Source organism: Acanthochromis polyacanthus, chromosome 15 (assembly GCF_021347895.1).
Source record: "Acanthochromis polyacanthus isolate Apoly-LR-REF ecotype Palm Island chromosome 15, KAUST_Apoly_ChrSc, whole genome shotgun sequence".
Lineage (NCBI taxonomy): Eukaryota > Metazoa > Chordata > Actinopteri > Pomacentridae > Acanthochromis > Acanthochromis polyacanthus.
This window is the reverse complement of record NC_067127.1, coordinates 34,877,930-34,894,274: the sequence shown is the minus strand read 5'-3', so window position 1 is coordinate 34,894,274 and position 16,345 is coordinate 34,877,930. Positions and strand designations below refer to the sequence as shown.

The 16,345-nt window shown below is 40.5% G+C and overlaps 1 protein-coding gene across 1 annotated transcript in view; it reads left to right on the top strand.

Moving 5' to 3' along the window:
* Positions 1-16,345, top strand: part of LOC110969357 (TBC1 domain family member 12-like) — a 49,162-nt gene that overhangs the window by 6,135 nt on the left and 26,682 nt on the right. Inside the window, exon 2 of the mRNA XM_051959697.1 lies at positions 14,805-14,940. Coding sequence (XP_051815657.1) covers positions 14,805-14,940 — 136 coding nt within the window. The remainder of the gene's footprint in view (positions 1-14,804; positions 14,941-16,345) is intronic.

Sequence of the window (16,345 nt, the reverse complement as noted above, 5' to 3'; positions counted from 1 at the left end):
GAGAACAATCAGATTACTACCTGCACTGAATAAGACACTAAATATCCTTCAATCCAACGTTAGTATTCCTTGGTTTTTCTAATTCTTCTCTCCAGCAGAAAGGAGCAGAAATTCTGTGGCTTAGTTCCATATTTAAGATCAGTTTCTGCTCCTATAGAGGGATTTTAGAGTCCACCTGACCGTTTGACACATATCTGTGTCTTCATAGAGTCAGAGCTGCAGTCTGAGGCCTGTAGCTGCATAATAGCCTGCATGTTAATCATGCCCCAGTTCCGTACATGTGCAGTAAGTGATACAGCAGGGCTCAGTGAGCATTGACTCAGTGCAGCCTCTTTCCTCGGGGCTTAGCCCACATTCACTGCTCCCTCTGCTCTTGTGCTTTTTATTCCTGATTCAGCCATCAGGCCGATTCATCGCTCCGTTTAACCTTCACACGGCCGCCGCCTCGCTGCAGAGCTGTTGTGACTGTCTGCTTGTCAGGCGTGAACAAGATTACATGTTCTCAGTTCCTGAAAAGCTGATTTTTATTTTAGGTGTGTCAACAATCACCTGATCTTTTTCAGATCAAACTCAATCACAGGTGGTTGAACAAAACCATTAGAATCACGTCTTGCACACAATTTTCCCTTTTAGGGTTTGTCTGAGCTGTTTGTGTCCTTCATGATAAACCCTCTGAACCGTTTTAGTTCAGGTTCCACATTCAGCTAATTGGATCTCAAGTGGAAAGGACCAGTAAGATCACAGCGTAATAACCTGTAAATCACCACAACTCCAGATGTTTCCTCAGTTTTAGTGCAAAAAAATACATTCTGAAAATGTTCACATTTAAAGAATTATCTTTTCACAAAACATCATGAACAGCCTGACATTTCTGAAGAAAAATAAGTTCAATTTCAGCAACATTCAGCCTCAGTTTATCATTTACACATTACAACGTACAGATCACAGAGTGTCTACAAAGGAACACAACATTTAGTCACAGCTATCTGGAACTGAATGATTTAGTATTTTACTTTATGATTAAAACGACAGAAGTCAGACAAAAACTACAACAAAAACAAAGACGAAATATTTCAAAAATGAGACACAAAATGACAAAAACGAGACACAAAAAAAAGAGAAACGACACAAAACAAAACAAAAAAGAGACCAAAAATTTGATGAAAAAGTTACAAAGCGGCAAAAAATAGACAAACGAGACATTCAAGTACAAAAATGGCACAAACAAGATGAAAAATGACAAAAGGGAGAAACAAAATGACAAAGTAGACAAACGATACGAGCAAGACAAAAAACACAAACGATACACAAAACAATAAATAAAGCAAAATACAAAATGACAGAAATAAGAAAACAAGCACAAAAACACAAGCGCAACAAAAAGGAAACGCAACAAAAATGAGAAACAAAATGACAAAAGAACAATCTAGTGTTTTACTTTATGATCAGAACAACTTGTCATGGTTTACAAATTATTTAGAATTTTTAATTTACAGTTTGCAGGTAATCTCTTCTCTGTAATTTTTGCACTTTCTGCACCATTTCTGGGTGTTTTCTAGTTGCCACTGTCACATTTTTAGTGACTCTGGACTCATTTTTCACTGAAATATTAAATCCTACACCTCTATGGAAACAGTAAAATCCTGGCAAGAAGTAGAAAGAACTCAAAAATATCTTCTGTGCAGAATGACACAATTATAATGTCATAAATCACAGAAAAAGAAAAAAACAATTGTTGAATTTTTGCATTTTCCAGGTGCCCACAGGTGTTATTAATGCAGGAGACACATGGCAGCTCATTTCTAATTAGCTTAAATAACTGTTTCCTCTCTGCTCTGTATAAACGCTGCCTTTAGTTCAGCTAAAAGTCCCACGTTTTTCTGATCTAACTGCTGAGTCACCAGTACATTAACACAAGTTTTTGGTTTTTACTGAATCTTATCCAAGCATATTTTAAATCAGGCATGTGGAGGAATATTATCTCAATGCTTTGGATGTTTTTTCAGTGGAGCACATGTAACAGATGAGCAGTTCAAGGACTGTTTTAAAGTCTGTCAGTTCTGTCTGTTATTTACAGTTTCTGGCTCTGATTATGTCGTGTCATTTTCACGTTTTTTTTTTTTTTTTTTGATAGCATGCCTTTCAAATCAGCCTGTGGTTTTAGGGTTCAGAGATTTACGACTGCAACTAATTATTCTGTTCATCTTGTTTTATCTGCAACACAAAGACGGACCAAAAACACACAGACACACACATGCAAAGCCAAAGTTTTTTCCCCACAACATCTGTTTTCTCACATTGGAACAGCAAGAAAAAAGACACTTTCTCTTTCATACGTTGCCGTTGAGTTCAATGCTGTTAACTGTTCACACACAAATCACACATGTACAGAACAGGTTTTCACCCTCTACGGATACCACAATCTCTCTGAAATTTTATCAGGTTTTCTTTAGGGATGGGAATTTTGACTAATTTCCCCACCGACTAGTCTCAAATTTTATTTACGACAAGTCGACTAGTCTGTAAAGCCACATAATGACAGTGAAGAAACATTTTCATTTATATCCCGCTCCGTAAGTCTGGATGGGATCTGTAGTGACTGCACATGCGCGATTCACCTGCCGTCTGGCCGTGGAGGGATGTGTCCTCTAATCAGACAGTAGGACTGCTGTGGGGTTACTGGACTGACAGCCTGTGCTTTGGGAGAAGCTCACAGCAGCACCTGCTGCTTGTTGAGGACAGTAACTGCAGAATGATCCCAGTTTTCCTGTCAGAGTCTCCAAAACGGCAGAAAAAGTCGCTAGATTTGTGGCTAGTCGCTTTTGACAAAAAAAAGTCGCCAGAACGCTTTGGAAAGTCGCTAGATTTAGCGAGAAAGTCGCTAAGTTGGCAACACTGGTTTCTGCTTACACAGCCGACAGGCGACCTTGTTGTCATGTGCTGCGTCAAAATACTTCCAAACGGCGCTGATATTCTTACGCGGGAGCGTCGCCATCTTCCCACTTTACCTTTCCAAACTTTCTTCCCCAAACTGTGTGGCCCCGCCCCCCTGCTACATGTGAGGGGAGGGGAGGAGGAGCAATTCTCTCCCTGACTGCTCAGCCTGTTTACAAAGAAGCAGAGGCGTGAAGAACAAGGTGCATGATGGTTAATGCAGCGTTTAACCGACTAGTAAAATACTAAATGTTTAATAAATGAGTAGGTGGTTAAACGATTAAACGACTAGTCGCGCACATCCCTAGTTTTCTTTCTAAATCTAGTTTAAACATTGAGCGTTTCCTTTAATATTTTGTGACCCGTTTTGCGGTTAATTTAGTAGGAATGTTTGGGTCGTGTTGGGTTTTTAATGCAAGTAAAATTCCTATTACAGCGCCTGAGAAAGTAAACATACAGTGAAACTGGTGTTTTTGCATTTATAAATCGGACTGTGACCAACAATTATTTTCTGAACTAATTAATTTGTTGTTTGGTTTTAAATGTCAGGAAATTTTGTAGCTCAAAACCTGAGACGCGGTCTTCAGATGTTATTCAGTTTATTGTCAAAAAGGAGGAAATAAAGAAGAAAATGTTCATGTTGAAAAGGCTCTGATCAGGGAATTTTAACATTGTTTTTTTTTACAAGATTACTTTAACTGAATAATCTGTCATCAAAATAATTACCAGTTATGAAGATGAATGTTTATAAAATTGTAACTGTGATTAATTCTTACTTTTAGAGAAAATTGTAATAGGTTGAAGAGATTTTAAAGTCATTTTGGACCCATTTTTATTTTTGTTAGCCCTTCTCAGTCATCCTACACAATGAACTTATTTTGAACAGTTAAGGAGGATTTGTTGAGCAAATTCTGGATAAATTTAAGTCATTTCTAGTGATTTTATACAGATTTTGGACACACTTATTTTATGAGGTGGACGTGTTTTTATCGGTTTTCAGTCATTTTTTTTAACCCTTCTACTCCATCCTAGATGTTTCACTCATTTTGGACAGGTTTTGAACAGGAAAAGAGGATTTTTGAGGAAGTTCTGGACAAATTTGTAATAATTTTGGACAAATGTGGAAAATTTGTGTATCATTGTGCGATAGCAGCACGACGTCACTGTAACCATGACAACAAGTGAACACTACGTCAGCTGATCCAAGGAACAACTGATTAACTGTGGGGGTGTTTCTGAGTCCCATCAATTCCCGCCACCCGCTACATATTTAGGTCACGTGATCTGGTATCCGTACATAACGTACACATGCAGAACACACGCCTGTGCTCGTCTGGGTACATCTGTGTATTAAATGGACACATTCTATGTTGCTGTGATTTCTGATCATAGGGCTGCTCTGGGAATTCAGGCATATGGGTTCTGCAAAGCGTCTTCAGACAATTTCACCTGTAATTGACGCTTTATAAATAAAATTGAATTGAACAAACTTTTCTTGCATTTCCTTTTCCCCAAACAATCCTAACACTAATGAAAGAGGAGGCAAATGGACCAAAGACTGTTTTTGCTGGTTTATTCTAAAGCTATGATGGAAACTACTTCTTGTTGATGCCTGCAAAAGCCGCTACTTTGCACGTGAACTTTTTTTGACCCAGTTGAACTGTGCTCTTCTTAGCCCAAATCCTTCACAGCACTGTCCTATAAATCCACAGAGGCCAAGGAGGAGGAGTCGGCCTTCGGGCTCGTATTGTAGTGTCTCCGTTTCTCAAGCCGACAGCAGGAAGTACATGCAGCCTTTTCAGAAATCTGAGGAGAGTCGAGCAGGTTGGGTGAGGAGTTGAAAGCAGCGGCTGATAGCTGATAACTGTTAAACCTGAGAGGCTGCAGCAGGAAGAGTCCATGTTGGTTATTTACAGCACAATCACATTACATTCACACAGAAACAATTAGGCTTTTACAAATGTGCAGAGGTTTGAAATGTGGTGGACAGTGTGGAGCTGAAATCAGTTTTTGTGTTGTCTGTTTTCCAGAGCTGGTGGTTGGGATGTTCAGATCACCTTAATTTGACAAATGATGTGCAGTAGATCTGGCGTTTTGCTCGTTGGTGCTGGGATTTAAATCCAGGAACATGGCAGGAAGCGTGAATGAGCGTCTTTGAGGCAACGTGGCAAATAGTTCCTTACATCTTCAGGTGCAGCTTCAAAGTCAGAAAATGGTGAAAAATATCGATCAGTCTTTCCCAGATCTCAAGATGACATCCATAGATGTTCAAAGACTCAAAAATATTGAGTTTATTATGATAGAGGAGGTAAAATGAACAATTTTTAAAGAATTTAGGCTTGTTTTTCCTTAAAAAATTACTCACACCGATAAACAGATTAGCAAAATAACTGCCACTGAAGTTCATAGTTGACAGCGGATTGATTAATTTTTGCGTGTCTAAAGAAAAATCGGCACATTATTTGTAGATGAACTAAATTTAGAAGTTGTCAACATAACCAGCTAGTATTTACAGCATAGCAAATCATCTAATTTTCATATTTTATTAATCAATTTCCTTCATATTCTAATTTTTGTGTTTTGATGAGAGAGCAGGCTTCACCTTTAGCTCGATCTGCTTTCATAAAACCATTACTAGAATAAACATATTGAACTATGTTGTTTCTGATCTATCCACACTCAAAGTCTCATGGTGTGTTTAGACTACCAGTGATAAAGCAGCTGACTGTGAAGCTACAAACTGATGCTTGACATTTGTTGCTGCCTTTCAGCCTTAGCCTAGCTGCACTAGACAACCCACAGCAACGAATTTAATTCCCTGCCAGGGTCGACAATAAAAACGACAACAGTCGTTGAGCTCCATTAGCACCGACTCTGAATAATCTTTCTGTTAACATGTCTGTAATATACTTGAGCTTCACCCATTGACTGTATAAATAAGCCTTCACTGAACTACCGCATCCTCTGATTTCCGGCGCTCTAGGAGCCTATTCGTTGCGCTGATTGGTTGTATACCTACCCAATTGCTGCAGAGTGATTTGATAGACAACCTTTTAGCCCGCCTCCCTCCCTGTCGAGAGTTCCTGGACCCTTGCGTCTTCAGAGCATGGGTGTAGCGCGGCTAGGCTATTTCAGCCTTACAGTTTTTACTCACCATGTCCTTTCACTCTAATCTCAATCTCCAGTATTGTTCTGTGGAAAAATGGGACAAAAACTTGCTGTTTTCCGCTTCCCGGTGCTTTTGGCTTAAAGTCTTTAAATGATGTGCAGTGCTGGGTTCTGAGCTGCAAACTGCTGTTTTCAAAGTTCAAATTGTAATTTTTGTCTGTCCGTTTGAACAAAATGCAGCCGCACAAACTTCTTTGACATTCTGAGTAAACATTAGTTAAGTTGGACCTAGCAGTCTCCAGTAGGTTGGGCCAGTTCAAAGCTGTGAAAATAACGTGAGAATAAACTCTGACTGGTAGAAAACCTGCTCTGCTGAAGTGAAGCTAAATTGTAATCAGTCTGATTGTGGAGCTAAAACCATGCAGCTTCCCAGTTCCCACTGGTCCAGTGTTTGATTACTAAACCAGTTTAGACTGGTTTAGTGTGTGCCAGAGTTGTCCTTAAATGGTCTCTTTCTAGGACGATGGAGGACAGTCCTGTTCTTGCTAAACTAACGGCACTGAATGCTTTTTATTTAGTGGATGATTTCATCCAGTGTTACTGGCAGCAGAAGAAAGATGTTAAGTATAAACTCTTTTATCAGTGAATCCCATAAACTCAGGATTTAAGGGAGTGTGAAACGAAATGTTTAGAGTTGCATGTACTTAAAGCTGCTGTCCGGAGTTTCCGTTTGTTTTCAATTTATGTATCATTTTTTAACAAAGCTTAAATGTGTTAGTCTAGTTCGATACTATAATATAAAGTTAGTATAACTCGATATGAAAATTTATTCCTGAGCTCCGCCTTCCTCTCATAGACCCCCATGTTATCCCAAAAAGCGCCGGTCGCTGCCGACCAATCAAGTTCGAGCTTCAGCTTTGTCATGCTGTCAATCAACGGTTACGCGCACAGCAAGCAAGCCCATGCAGAGGTGGGCGAGCTACGCACTACACAACCGCGCACACATTTGTTTTGCTTGTGGAGGAGAGAGCATCAGGGCTCAGCAACTTCCAGAAAAGTTACCAATCCCACGGCATGTCGGGCCAAGAGACTGCAGGACGTTTTTTGGCTCGGGGTGCTCGCGTCGCTCCCCGACCACGGCCTCCATAGCCCGCCTGACGGCTTCGTTTAGATGCCCGACCTCTGGAGGAAGATGTTGGGGCGTCTGGGACATACTCTTCGTCAGAGGAGTCATGCAATTCTGAACTCTAGATAGAAATAAATAAACAATGTAACACATATACACGCGTAAATGCACTAAGTTTGATAAACAACGTCATTGAGAGGGATACACGAGTGTAATCACATATTGAAACTTTACTCGTTAGTCCTAGCAGATTCATGTTATTTTGGTATTAGGACAAGTTAGACTCAATACAGCCTTCTAACGTAATTCCTTTATTATTTACTAAATGTACTAAATGTAGAAGAGTGGAAAACAGCAAAACAGGCCATATGCTGCAGCACTCCGAGCACTTCTCTCATGTACTGCACGCGTGCACAAATAAAGGGGCGAAATCAGAGGGAGGGACCAACAGTGTTTTGGGAGACGCTACGATTCAAACTCCGGACAGCAGCTTTAAGTGCGCACAACTGAACTTCTAATTGTTATTATTCCTCCAAGGAAGTTGGCAGAGTTATAATCGGTGTTGGTTTGTTTGTCTGTCTGTTAGCAAAGTTACTAAAAAACAAATTAACAGAATTGGATGAAATTTTCAGGGAAGGTCAGAAATGACACAAGGACCACCTCATTAGATTTTAGCAGTGATGCAGCTTATAGTCTGGATCCACTGATTTGTTGAAGATTTCTGTATCACTGCAAGATAGCGGCATGGCGTCACTGTAACCATGACAACAAGTGAACACTACATGATCACATGATTGTGATCCTACTACAAATCCACCACTGAGGACCATGAACTTTTTAAAGATTTAATCTGTCGGAAATCATACAACTGAGGAGCCTTGGTAGAGTACTGGGTTCTCTGAGAGCTTTTCTTGTTGTTTTATGTCGTGACTTTTAGATGCGGCTGCACAGTGGGTTAGTGGTTAGCACCATCGCCTTGCAGCTAGAAGATCCCTGGTTTGTGTCCCGGCCTTCCTGGGATCTTTCTGCACGGAGTTTCCAAGTTCTATCATTGCATGCGTGGGTTTTCTCCGGGTTCTCTGGCTTCCTCCTACAGTCCAAAAATATGCTGAGGTTAACTGGTAGCTCTAAAATGTCTGTAGGTGTGAATGTGAGTGTGACTGTTTGTCTCTATGTGTAGCCCTGTGATAGACTGTTACCTGTCCACGTGTCCCCTGTCTTCACCCTCAGTCAACTGGGATGGACTCCAACCCTTTGGTGACCCTAATGAGGATTAAGCGGTGTTTAGATGATGGATGGATGGACTTTTAGATGCTTTGTGTCCAAACTTCCTTCAGGATAATAAACGTGAACATTACTTGTAATCTGAAGCAAACTGACAACATTCCTGTAAGACACAGAAGGAAGTGAAAAAGGGTAAAAAGTTGACTAGAGTTCAGCAGAGAAGCCGTTTCCAGAGGGCCAGATTATCTGTCATTACTGAGGCAGTGAAATCTCGTCTGACTGGCAGGTGTAGGAAAAGTTCTGTTTGTTAAATCTCCGTCTGCGTCGGGCCTGGTTTTGGTTTGGCCGCCAGCCTCGGCAGCTGGCGTGGAATGTCACGGCGTCTTGGAGGAAATCCAGACAGACGGAGAGTAACGGCGAGGAGAAAACAGCCCCGCTGGAAAAAGTCCACGCTAGCTGTTTGGTTCAGTGCAGAGGGCAGGTCAGGGACGGTCACATCCACACATAACGAATGCAGCCAGGAGCACTGCCTCACTTAAAGAGCACATGCTGTGCTTGTTGGGGTTTTTCCACTTTGTTTCAGCTGCTTGTTTGTGCATTTAAACGTCTCTGACAGACAGCATTTCTCCTTATGTGTCTGAAATGCCACGTTTAAAGTCCTGTTGCTTTTCTTTGTCACCATACAGCTCATTTAATGAACTGTCTGATGTCTAGTTTAACCCCTTGATGCCTGTTGTCTCCAATTCACATCATACCACTTTCATTCAGACTGCAGCAGAGATAGCGTATCCATTCCCTCAATGCCGGTTTGTGCATATTCAGTACGTACCTCGTAACCTTTTACAAGCACTGGGTTCTGGTAGGACTGGTTGGAGTGGGACCTAATTATTATGTATCTGCTGTTATTATTATTTTAAATCTGTTCTATGTGTCATAGATACATAAACAATCTCCACCTATTTTAGCATCAGCTGTAAAGCAAAAACACACAAAAAATGTAATTGTAAATAAATTCAGGCATCAAGGATTTAACCTTGAAGCAGAGAATGAGTCGCTGTCTTTAAGTCCCACATTTTTTCCACACTAGAGTCACTTCTGCTGGAGCTACATGCCAGTAATCAGAAATCTGTGGTCCTATGTCATCAGCATCACCTGGCCTTCTTCAGACCAGCCGACCAATCAGAGCAGACTGGGCTTTTTGGTAGGCGGGCCTTAAAGGGACAGGAGCTAAAATGAAAATGATTCTAACAGAAGGTGAAAAGAGGTGCTGCAGGAATGTACACTATGAGAACAATAATGTTGTATTTTTACCATTAAAGTAGTGAAAAGACATTTGTATTACTCTGTCAAGGAGCACGGTGGAGTTATGTGATGTTCAGTGTCTGTCTGTCTGCTGCTTACAGTCTGGATCCTCATTAAAGATTTCTGTATCATTACCGGATAGCAGCACGGCGTCACTGTAACTATGACTACAAGTGAACACTGCTGTCTCGTTTACACATTTTTTGTTTCCATCGTCAGGCAAAATAACGAGCATGAAATAGTGACTAAAATGCAGCTCATTAAGACGACATGTTAACCAGCAGTCGTGCTTTTATGAACCATCTTTGCAGGATTTTGAGCTCATGGAAATGAAAAGAAACATTCTGGGGACATGGAAGGCTTGCATGAATTTGCTGAAAAGAGGCATGATGTGAAATCTTTAGAACATCTGTGTAAATACCGGGCTTTGCAAAAGTTCTGTTACACTAGTTGAGACATTCACGAAAATGAACACAAAGATTTTTTGATGCAATAAGATAAAACTTTTGGGTGGCCACATTTCTGATTAATATTATCATTAACACATATATTGAAATATTTGGAAAATAAAAAATTGTCTTATTGCACCAAAAAATCTTTTGTGTTCATTTTGCTTGCATTTTGCAAGTGTAACAGAACTTTTGCAAAGCTCGGTATATATTCTAAACCTGTAAATGTGCATAATTAACAGTTTTACACAAGTCTAACTTTCATATTTTCACTGCCAACAGTTTGTAGCTTTTTGCTCAGGTTGTATTTCAATTAATTATTTGGTGAATAAATTAGCTCCGATCACCTCCTGATTAATTATGCACACACACACACACACACACACTCACACACTGCAGTGTTAAGTGTTTTATATCTGCGGCTACAGGTGGCTGCTCTGCTTTTCTCTTGGGAGAACAAGGCTGCTTCTGATCTGAGGGACGGTTTGATGAAACCAACACAAAGCAAAACATGAAATGAACATTTTTGTCATTTTTTTCCTCACATGCTGCGGAATGAGCAGTGACTACTCCGCCTGTTGAATCTGACCTGCTAGCACTACAAGCAAAAGGCCGATGCTTTTATTCCCTCGTCTGGGGTTTTAGCTCAGATCTTCTTAACACTGTGAAATCTAACGTCATGTAGAGAATGACTAATCTGAGCTAAAGAGCAAGAACACACCGAATGTTTAGAAAATACCTTCCCCTTTTCTATTACTGATAAGTTCTTTCACTTGTTCCACTACAGCAAGACATAAGAAGAGTTCTAATAATGCAAAACTTCTTTAAATCGGACTATTGTTATTTGTACATTTCAAGTTGCACATTTTATTCAGATATTTGCACAGTCCTGCACTGCAAAAGTCCAGTAACTTTTTATTAGGGTCCAAGCACCAACGGTGGAAGGAACCTCTTGTACTGCATGGGTTTTTTTCTTATATTTTCTTCTTCGGACAAAAGAAATGCATTTCTGAGACCCTAAAAATACTGGAAATACGTGAAAATTTGCACACACTTCAGAACCGGCAAAAGCCTGATATTTTAAGGGAGTAAAATGGCTCATTAGCACCCCCTGCAATATTATGAAAATTCAGCCCCTGAAATTTGGCACACATCTGGAACACATCAGGACGCACAAAAAAGCCTGTTGCACAAATACCCAAAACCCAACAGGAAGTCGGCCATTTTGAATTATTTCTCATATTTTGGACGATTTTGGACCAATTTTAGCATGTTTTCAAAAGCTATAAACTCAAACAGGTAACTCCGACAGAGGTCAAATTTGACAGTGATGTACAGCATGCATGGGTGAATAAAAGTTATCAAAATGCTCTGTAAAAATCTGAGGATGTGGAAATGGCAACTGGCAGAATTTTGACAATTTTACGTGAAACAGGAAGTGCTGTGTAACTGGCCTGTACATGCTCCAGTATGCCTGAAAATTTGCATGTGTGATCAGAGTCCAGCCCTGATGAATTACATAGACCAATATACAGGCACAGTGATAGCGCCACCTGGTGGATGAACAGGAAGTGCTATCTAACCAGCCTGAACATGCTCCAGTCTGCCTGAAACTTTGCATGTTTGATCAGAGTCTGGCCCTGATGACATACTTAGACTGATACTGATTCACAGTGATAGCGCCAGCTGGTGGACAGCTTTAATAGATCGCCATCAACAAAACCGTAGGCCAAAATACACTCTCAGCGCCACCTGGTGGACAGCTTTGATTCGCTGATCAGCCGGATATGAGGACCCATTCAACTCTGCTTTAATTCCTCTTACTGTTTATTTCACTTTTAAAATGTACTTTTAATTTGCCTTTAGAATGCTTATTTTCCTTTAAAAGATTTTTATCCCTCATTAAAATTCTCTGCTTGTCAGCGTTTACTACAACGAACCAAATCACTGCGTCATATTCCTCAGATATGAAAGTCTATTCTGCAATAAAACTGATTCAGTTTAGAAGATTAACATGTAAAATAAACTTGTGAAACGTTTTTCTCCCTTTATGTTGTCGTATTTAGATCATAAAAATGTAGTTTTTCTTGGGTAGGTTGTATAACATGATCTGATAATGGGATTTATTGGTCCCTTTATGGCATCAATTAATGTTTGTGTCTCTAAACTCATTTTGTTAATTATATTTTGGACTGTTTGAATACTTTATCTGAGGCTCTTGGAGACTGTGATGGATGTTTTTCCATAATGTACTGACATTTAACAGACTAAATAAACAAAAAATTGACAGGTTGATTGGTGCTAAAAATACTTGCTCGCTGCCATACTCAACGTATTCAGGGAGCCTCATCACAGACATGGAGAACAGAATTAGCAGAAACAGAGAGGAGGAGGGACATTTAGGAAACTAATGGACGGAGATGGCAGGTTTATTGTTAGAAAATAACGAGACAGAGACAACAGCAAATTGTGCTGATAATGGCATCATGGTGGGGGAGGCAGTAAATCTGTTCACTGGATTATTATTATCAGCTGAAAACAAAAGGATAAATCTTTGTGGTTAAAGTGTCCACATAACGTCCAATAATCCCGCTAAGAATTTGCTGCAGATGTGTGTCCATTTTTAAAAGTGTTTGAGGGAAGAAAGTTGAACGTGCAGAGAGAAGGAGGAATAAAATTTGCTTTGCTGTCGAACACGGCCTTACGTCTCTACGTGTTTGCTCTTCACTTTCGCACCTCCACTTCCTTTTCTTGGTCCCTTCGGTTCCTTTTCTTCCTTCCCAGTTCCTCTGACCAGCAGACTCTTCCACTGAAGCGAATGTAAAAGTGTTGATCTGGCTTTTTGTGTCCAGCGTCACTTTAAAAACTGCACCATCAGGAGGAATTCACCGCATTACGTCTTGACCGTTCGTAGCTGCGTGTCTTCCTTTACTTGTTTTGAGGAACTGAGATAGTTTGTTGTGAAATGTTTTGTTTTCTGGAACAGTGACAATATTCCCATTTTCTGACAATGAGAAACTGTCAGCATGTTGAAATGTCTGAGTGATGAGGAAAATTCACAAGAAGTGAAACTTTTATGGCTTTTTTGTGGCTCCTTCATTTCGTACTAATTGCTTTGAAGGTTTCCTGCAAATTTGGAATTAATTGTAGTGAATTCTGATCTAACACACACAGTACTGGTTTATCTGAGTGATGCAGTGGTAATTTAGTTTGTGAGATGGTGTGTAGTGTAGAGGTAAATCTTAAAACAAAGCAGAAGTGTAAAAATGATAGAGAAGACATTAACTGCAGATCTTAAAACTATAAATTTAAAATAATTTTATATGACAAGTGTTTTACTTTAGATCATAAAGTAAAACACTGGATTGTTCATTTGTCATATTGTCTCAATTTTGTGATACTTTGTCTTGTTGTTTTTTTGTTCGACTTGTCGTTTGTCTCACGTTTTTGTCATTTTGTGTCATTTTAGTCGTTTTATTTCACGCTTTTGCAATTTTTTGTCTCGTTTGTGTTTTTTGTCAATTTTTTTTGTCGCTTTGTAACTTTTTTGTCTCGTTTTGTTTGATGTCGTTTGTCTCATTTTTTGTCGTTTTGTGTCTAATTTTTGTATTATTTCGTCTTGTTTTTGTTGTTTTTTTGTCTTTTGTAAAGTAAAATACTACATCATTCAGTTCCGGATACCTGTGACTAAATGTTTTGTGTCTTTGTAGAAACACTGAGATCTATTTAATTCAATTCAGTTTAATTTAATTTTATTCATATAGCGCCAATTGTAGTCAAATTGTCTCAAGACGCTTTACAGAACCCACATGACTCAACCCCTAGAGCAGCCCTAAGGCGACAGTGGCAAGAAAACACCCTTTTAACAGGGAAATAAATCTTCTGTAAGTTGTAATGTGTAAATGATAAACTGAGGTAGCCTAGCCGCGCTAGACAACCCACGGCAACGAATTTAATTCTCTGCCAGGGTCGACAACAAAAACGACAACAGTCGTTGAGCTCCATTAGCACCGACTCTGAATAATCTTTCTGTTAACATGTCTGTAATATACTTGAGCTTCACCCATTGACTGTATAAATAAGGCTTCACCGAAGTCCTGCATCCTCTGATTTCCGGCGCTCTAGGAGCCTATTCATTGCACTGATTGGTTGTATACCTACCCAATTGCTGCAGAGTGATTTGATAGACAACCTTTTAGCCCGCCTCCCTCCCTGTCGAGAGTTCCTAGACCCTTGTGTCTTCAGACCTGGGTCTAGCGCAGCTAGGCTAAAACTGAGGCCTAATGTTGCTGAAATTGAAATTATTTTTCTTCATAAATTTCAGGTTGTTCATAATGTTTTGTACAAAGATAATTCCTGAAAAATGTACTACTTGCAGTAAAACAAAGGAACCATTAGGAGTTGTGGTTATTTATAGGTTATTGTGTTGTGATTTTTCTGGTCACTGGAGATCAGATTGGGCTGAATGAGGAACCTGGACTAAGAAGAATGTGACACTCCTGATCTAAACTCAAATCAGACAAAGTGTGTTTCGTCTCTTTTGACTCCAGATGCACCGTTACATCCTCATCATTGCATTAGATTAATTTTTTTGATATTTCTCACATCCAGTATCCAGCTTTGTATTAATAACGGTTATCTCTCTGTCTTTTCTGTTTCAGGAGCCTGTTTTCTAGAAAATCCAAAGAGCCCAAGGCGACGTCCCACAATGCAATGGGGTGGCGACTGTTCGGCAAGACGGCAGCCAGAGAGGGCGATCCGAGTAAAGACCTCGCCTCCACGCCGACCGCACAGGAGGTTGGATCTTTAAACACACAGACTCGTGTTATTCTATGAATCATCAAATAAACACACTCAGTCTTTTAGTTAGAGTTTGTGGGAGAGCAGCAAAGTTCTGCATCGCCTGGTAGACTGTTTTATTTCTCCTCAGTGTGTAACAGGAACAGAAAATAAGGTAGAAAGTTAAAGGTGAAAGCCTGTGGACATGAACAATTGTGATTGATTTAGATAAACATACAAACAAGTCGAGGCAGGACAGGACCAGTGTGATGATCTGATGGTGTTTATGTGAATTTGTAGAACTGTTTTCTGACATTTAGAGGAGTTTGTTGCCGATGAAGGCTATTTAATATCAAGGACATGTTGAGTGTGTGGAGGTCCAGATGCTGCAGTGAAGCTCTGCATCTGGACTCGATATTCGGCCTGTGAGACGTCTGATTGGCTGCTCTGACGGTGTGTGTGTGTGTGTGTGTGTGTGTGTGTGTGTGTGTGTGTGTGTGTGTGTGTGTGTGTGTGTGTGTGTGTGTGTGTGTGTGTGTGTGTGTGTGTGTGTGTGTGTGTGTGTGTGTGTGTGTGTGTGTGTGTGTGTGTTCTTGTACTTGCTACATTGTGAGAACCATTTTCTGCATTTAACTATCAAAGTGAGGACATTTTTACAAAGTGAGGACATTTTGGCCGGTCCTCACTTTGAAACAGCCATGTTTGAGGGTGAAGACTTGTTTTTAGAGAACAGGTATGAATTGAGGTTTGGTTAGAGTTAGGGTAAGGGTTAGGGTTAGGCGATCAGTTGTGATGGTTAAGGTTAGGGTAAGGCTCTAGGAAATGCATTACGCCTATGGATGTCCTCACTAAGATAGAAGTACAAACGTGTGTGTGTGTGTGTGTGTGTGTGTGTGTGTGTGTGTGTGTGTGTGTGTGTGTGTGTGTGTGTGTGTGTGTGTGTGTGTGTGTGTGTGTGTGTGTGTGTGTGTGTGTGTGTGTGTGTGTGTGTGTGTGTGTGTGTGTGTGAGCCCGATGCTGTTAGCCTGTTTGCTGTATAAAGGATTCACTGCATGCGTGTATATGTGAGGTTATGTGGTCGCTAAGCAACCTCCACACCCACACACACACACACACCCACACACCGCCTGCAGCTGAGGAGGCAGATGATTAGCCCCCACACCCGCCACACACACATACACACACACTGTAAAGTAGCAGCTGTGTAATTTTCACGTCAGTCAGCCAGAGAAAACAGCCAGGCAGCCGCTGTGTCACCCTCTCCAGAGGCTGATCTACCGTAGTCACATCCTGCTGAAATGCCCTTGAGCATCATGCCAGAACCCTCCTCCAGCTCCACGGTTGCTGCTGGTGTGATCTCTGACCTTCCTGTGCAGTTTGGAGGCAGCTCTAGAGCCGACTCTGCTAACGGCAAAGCGTCCGA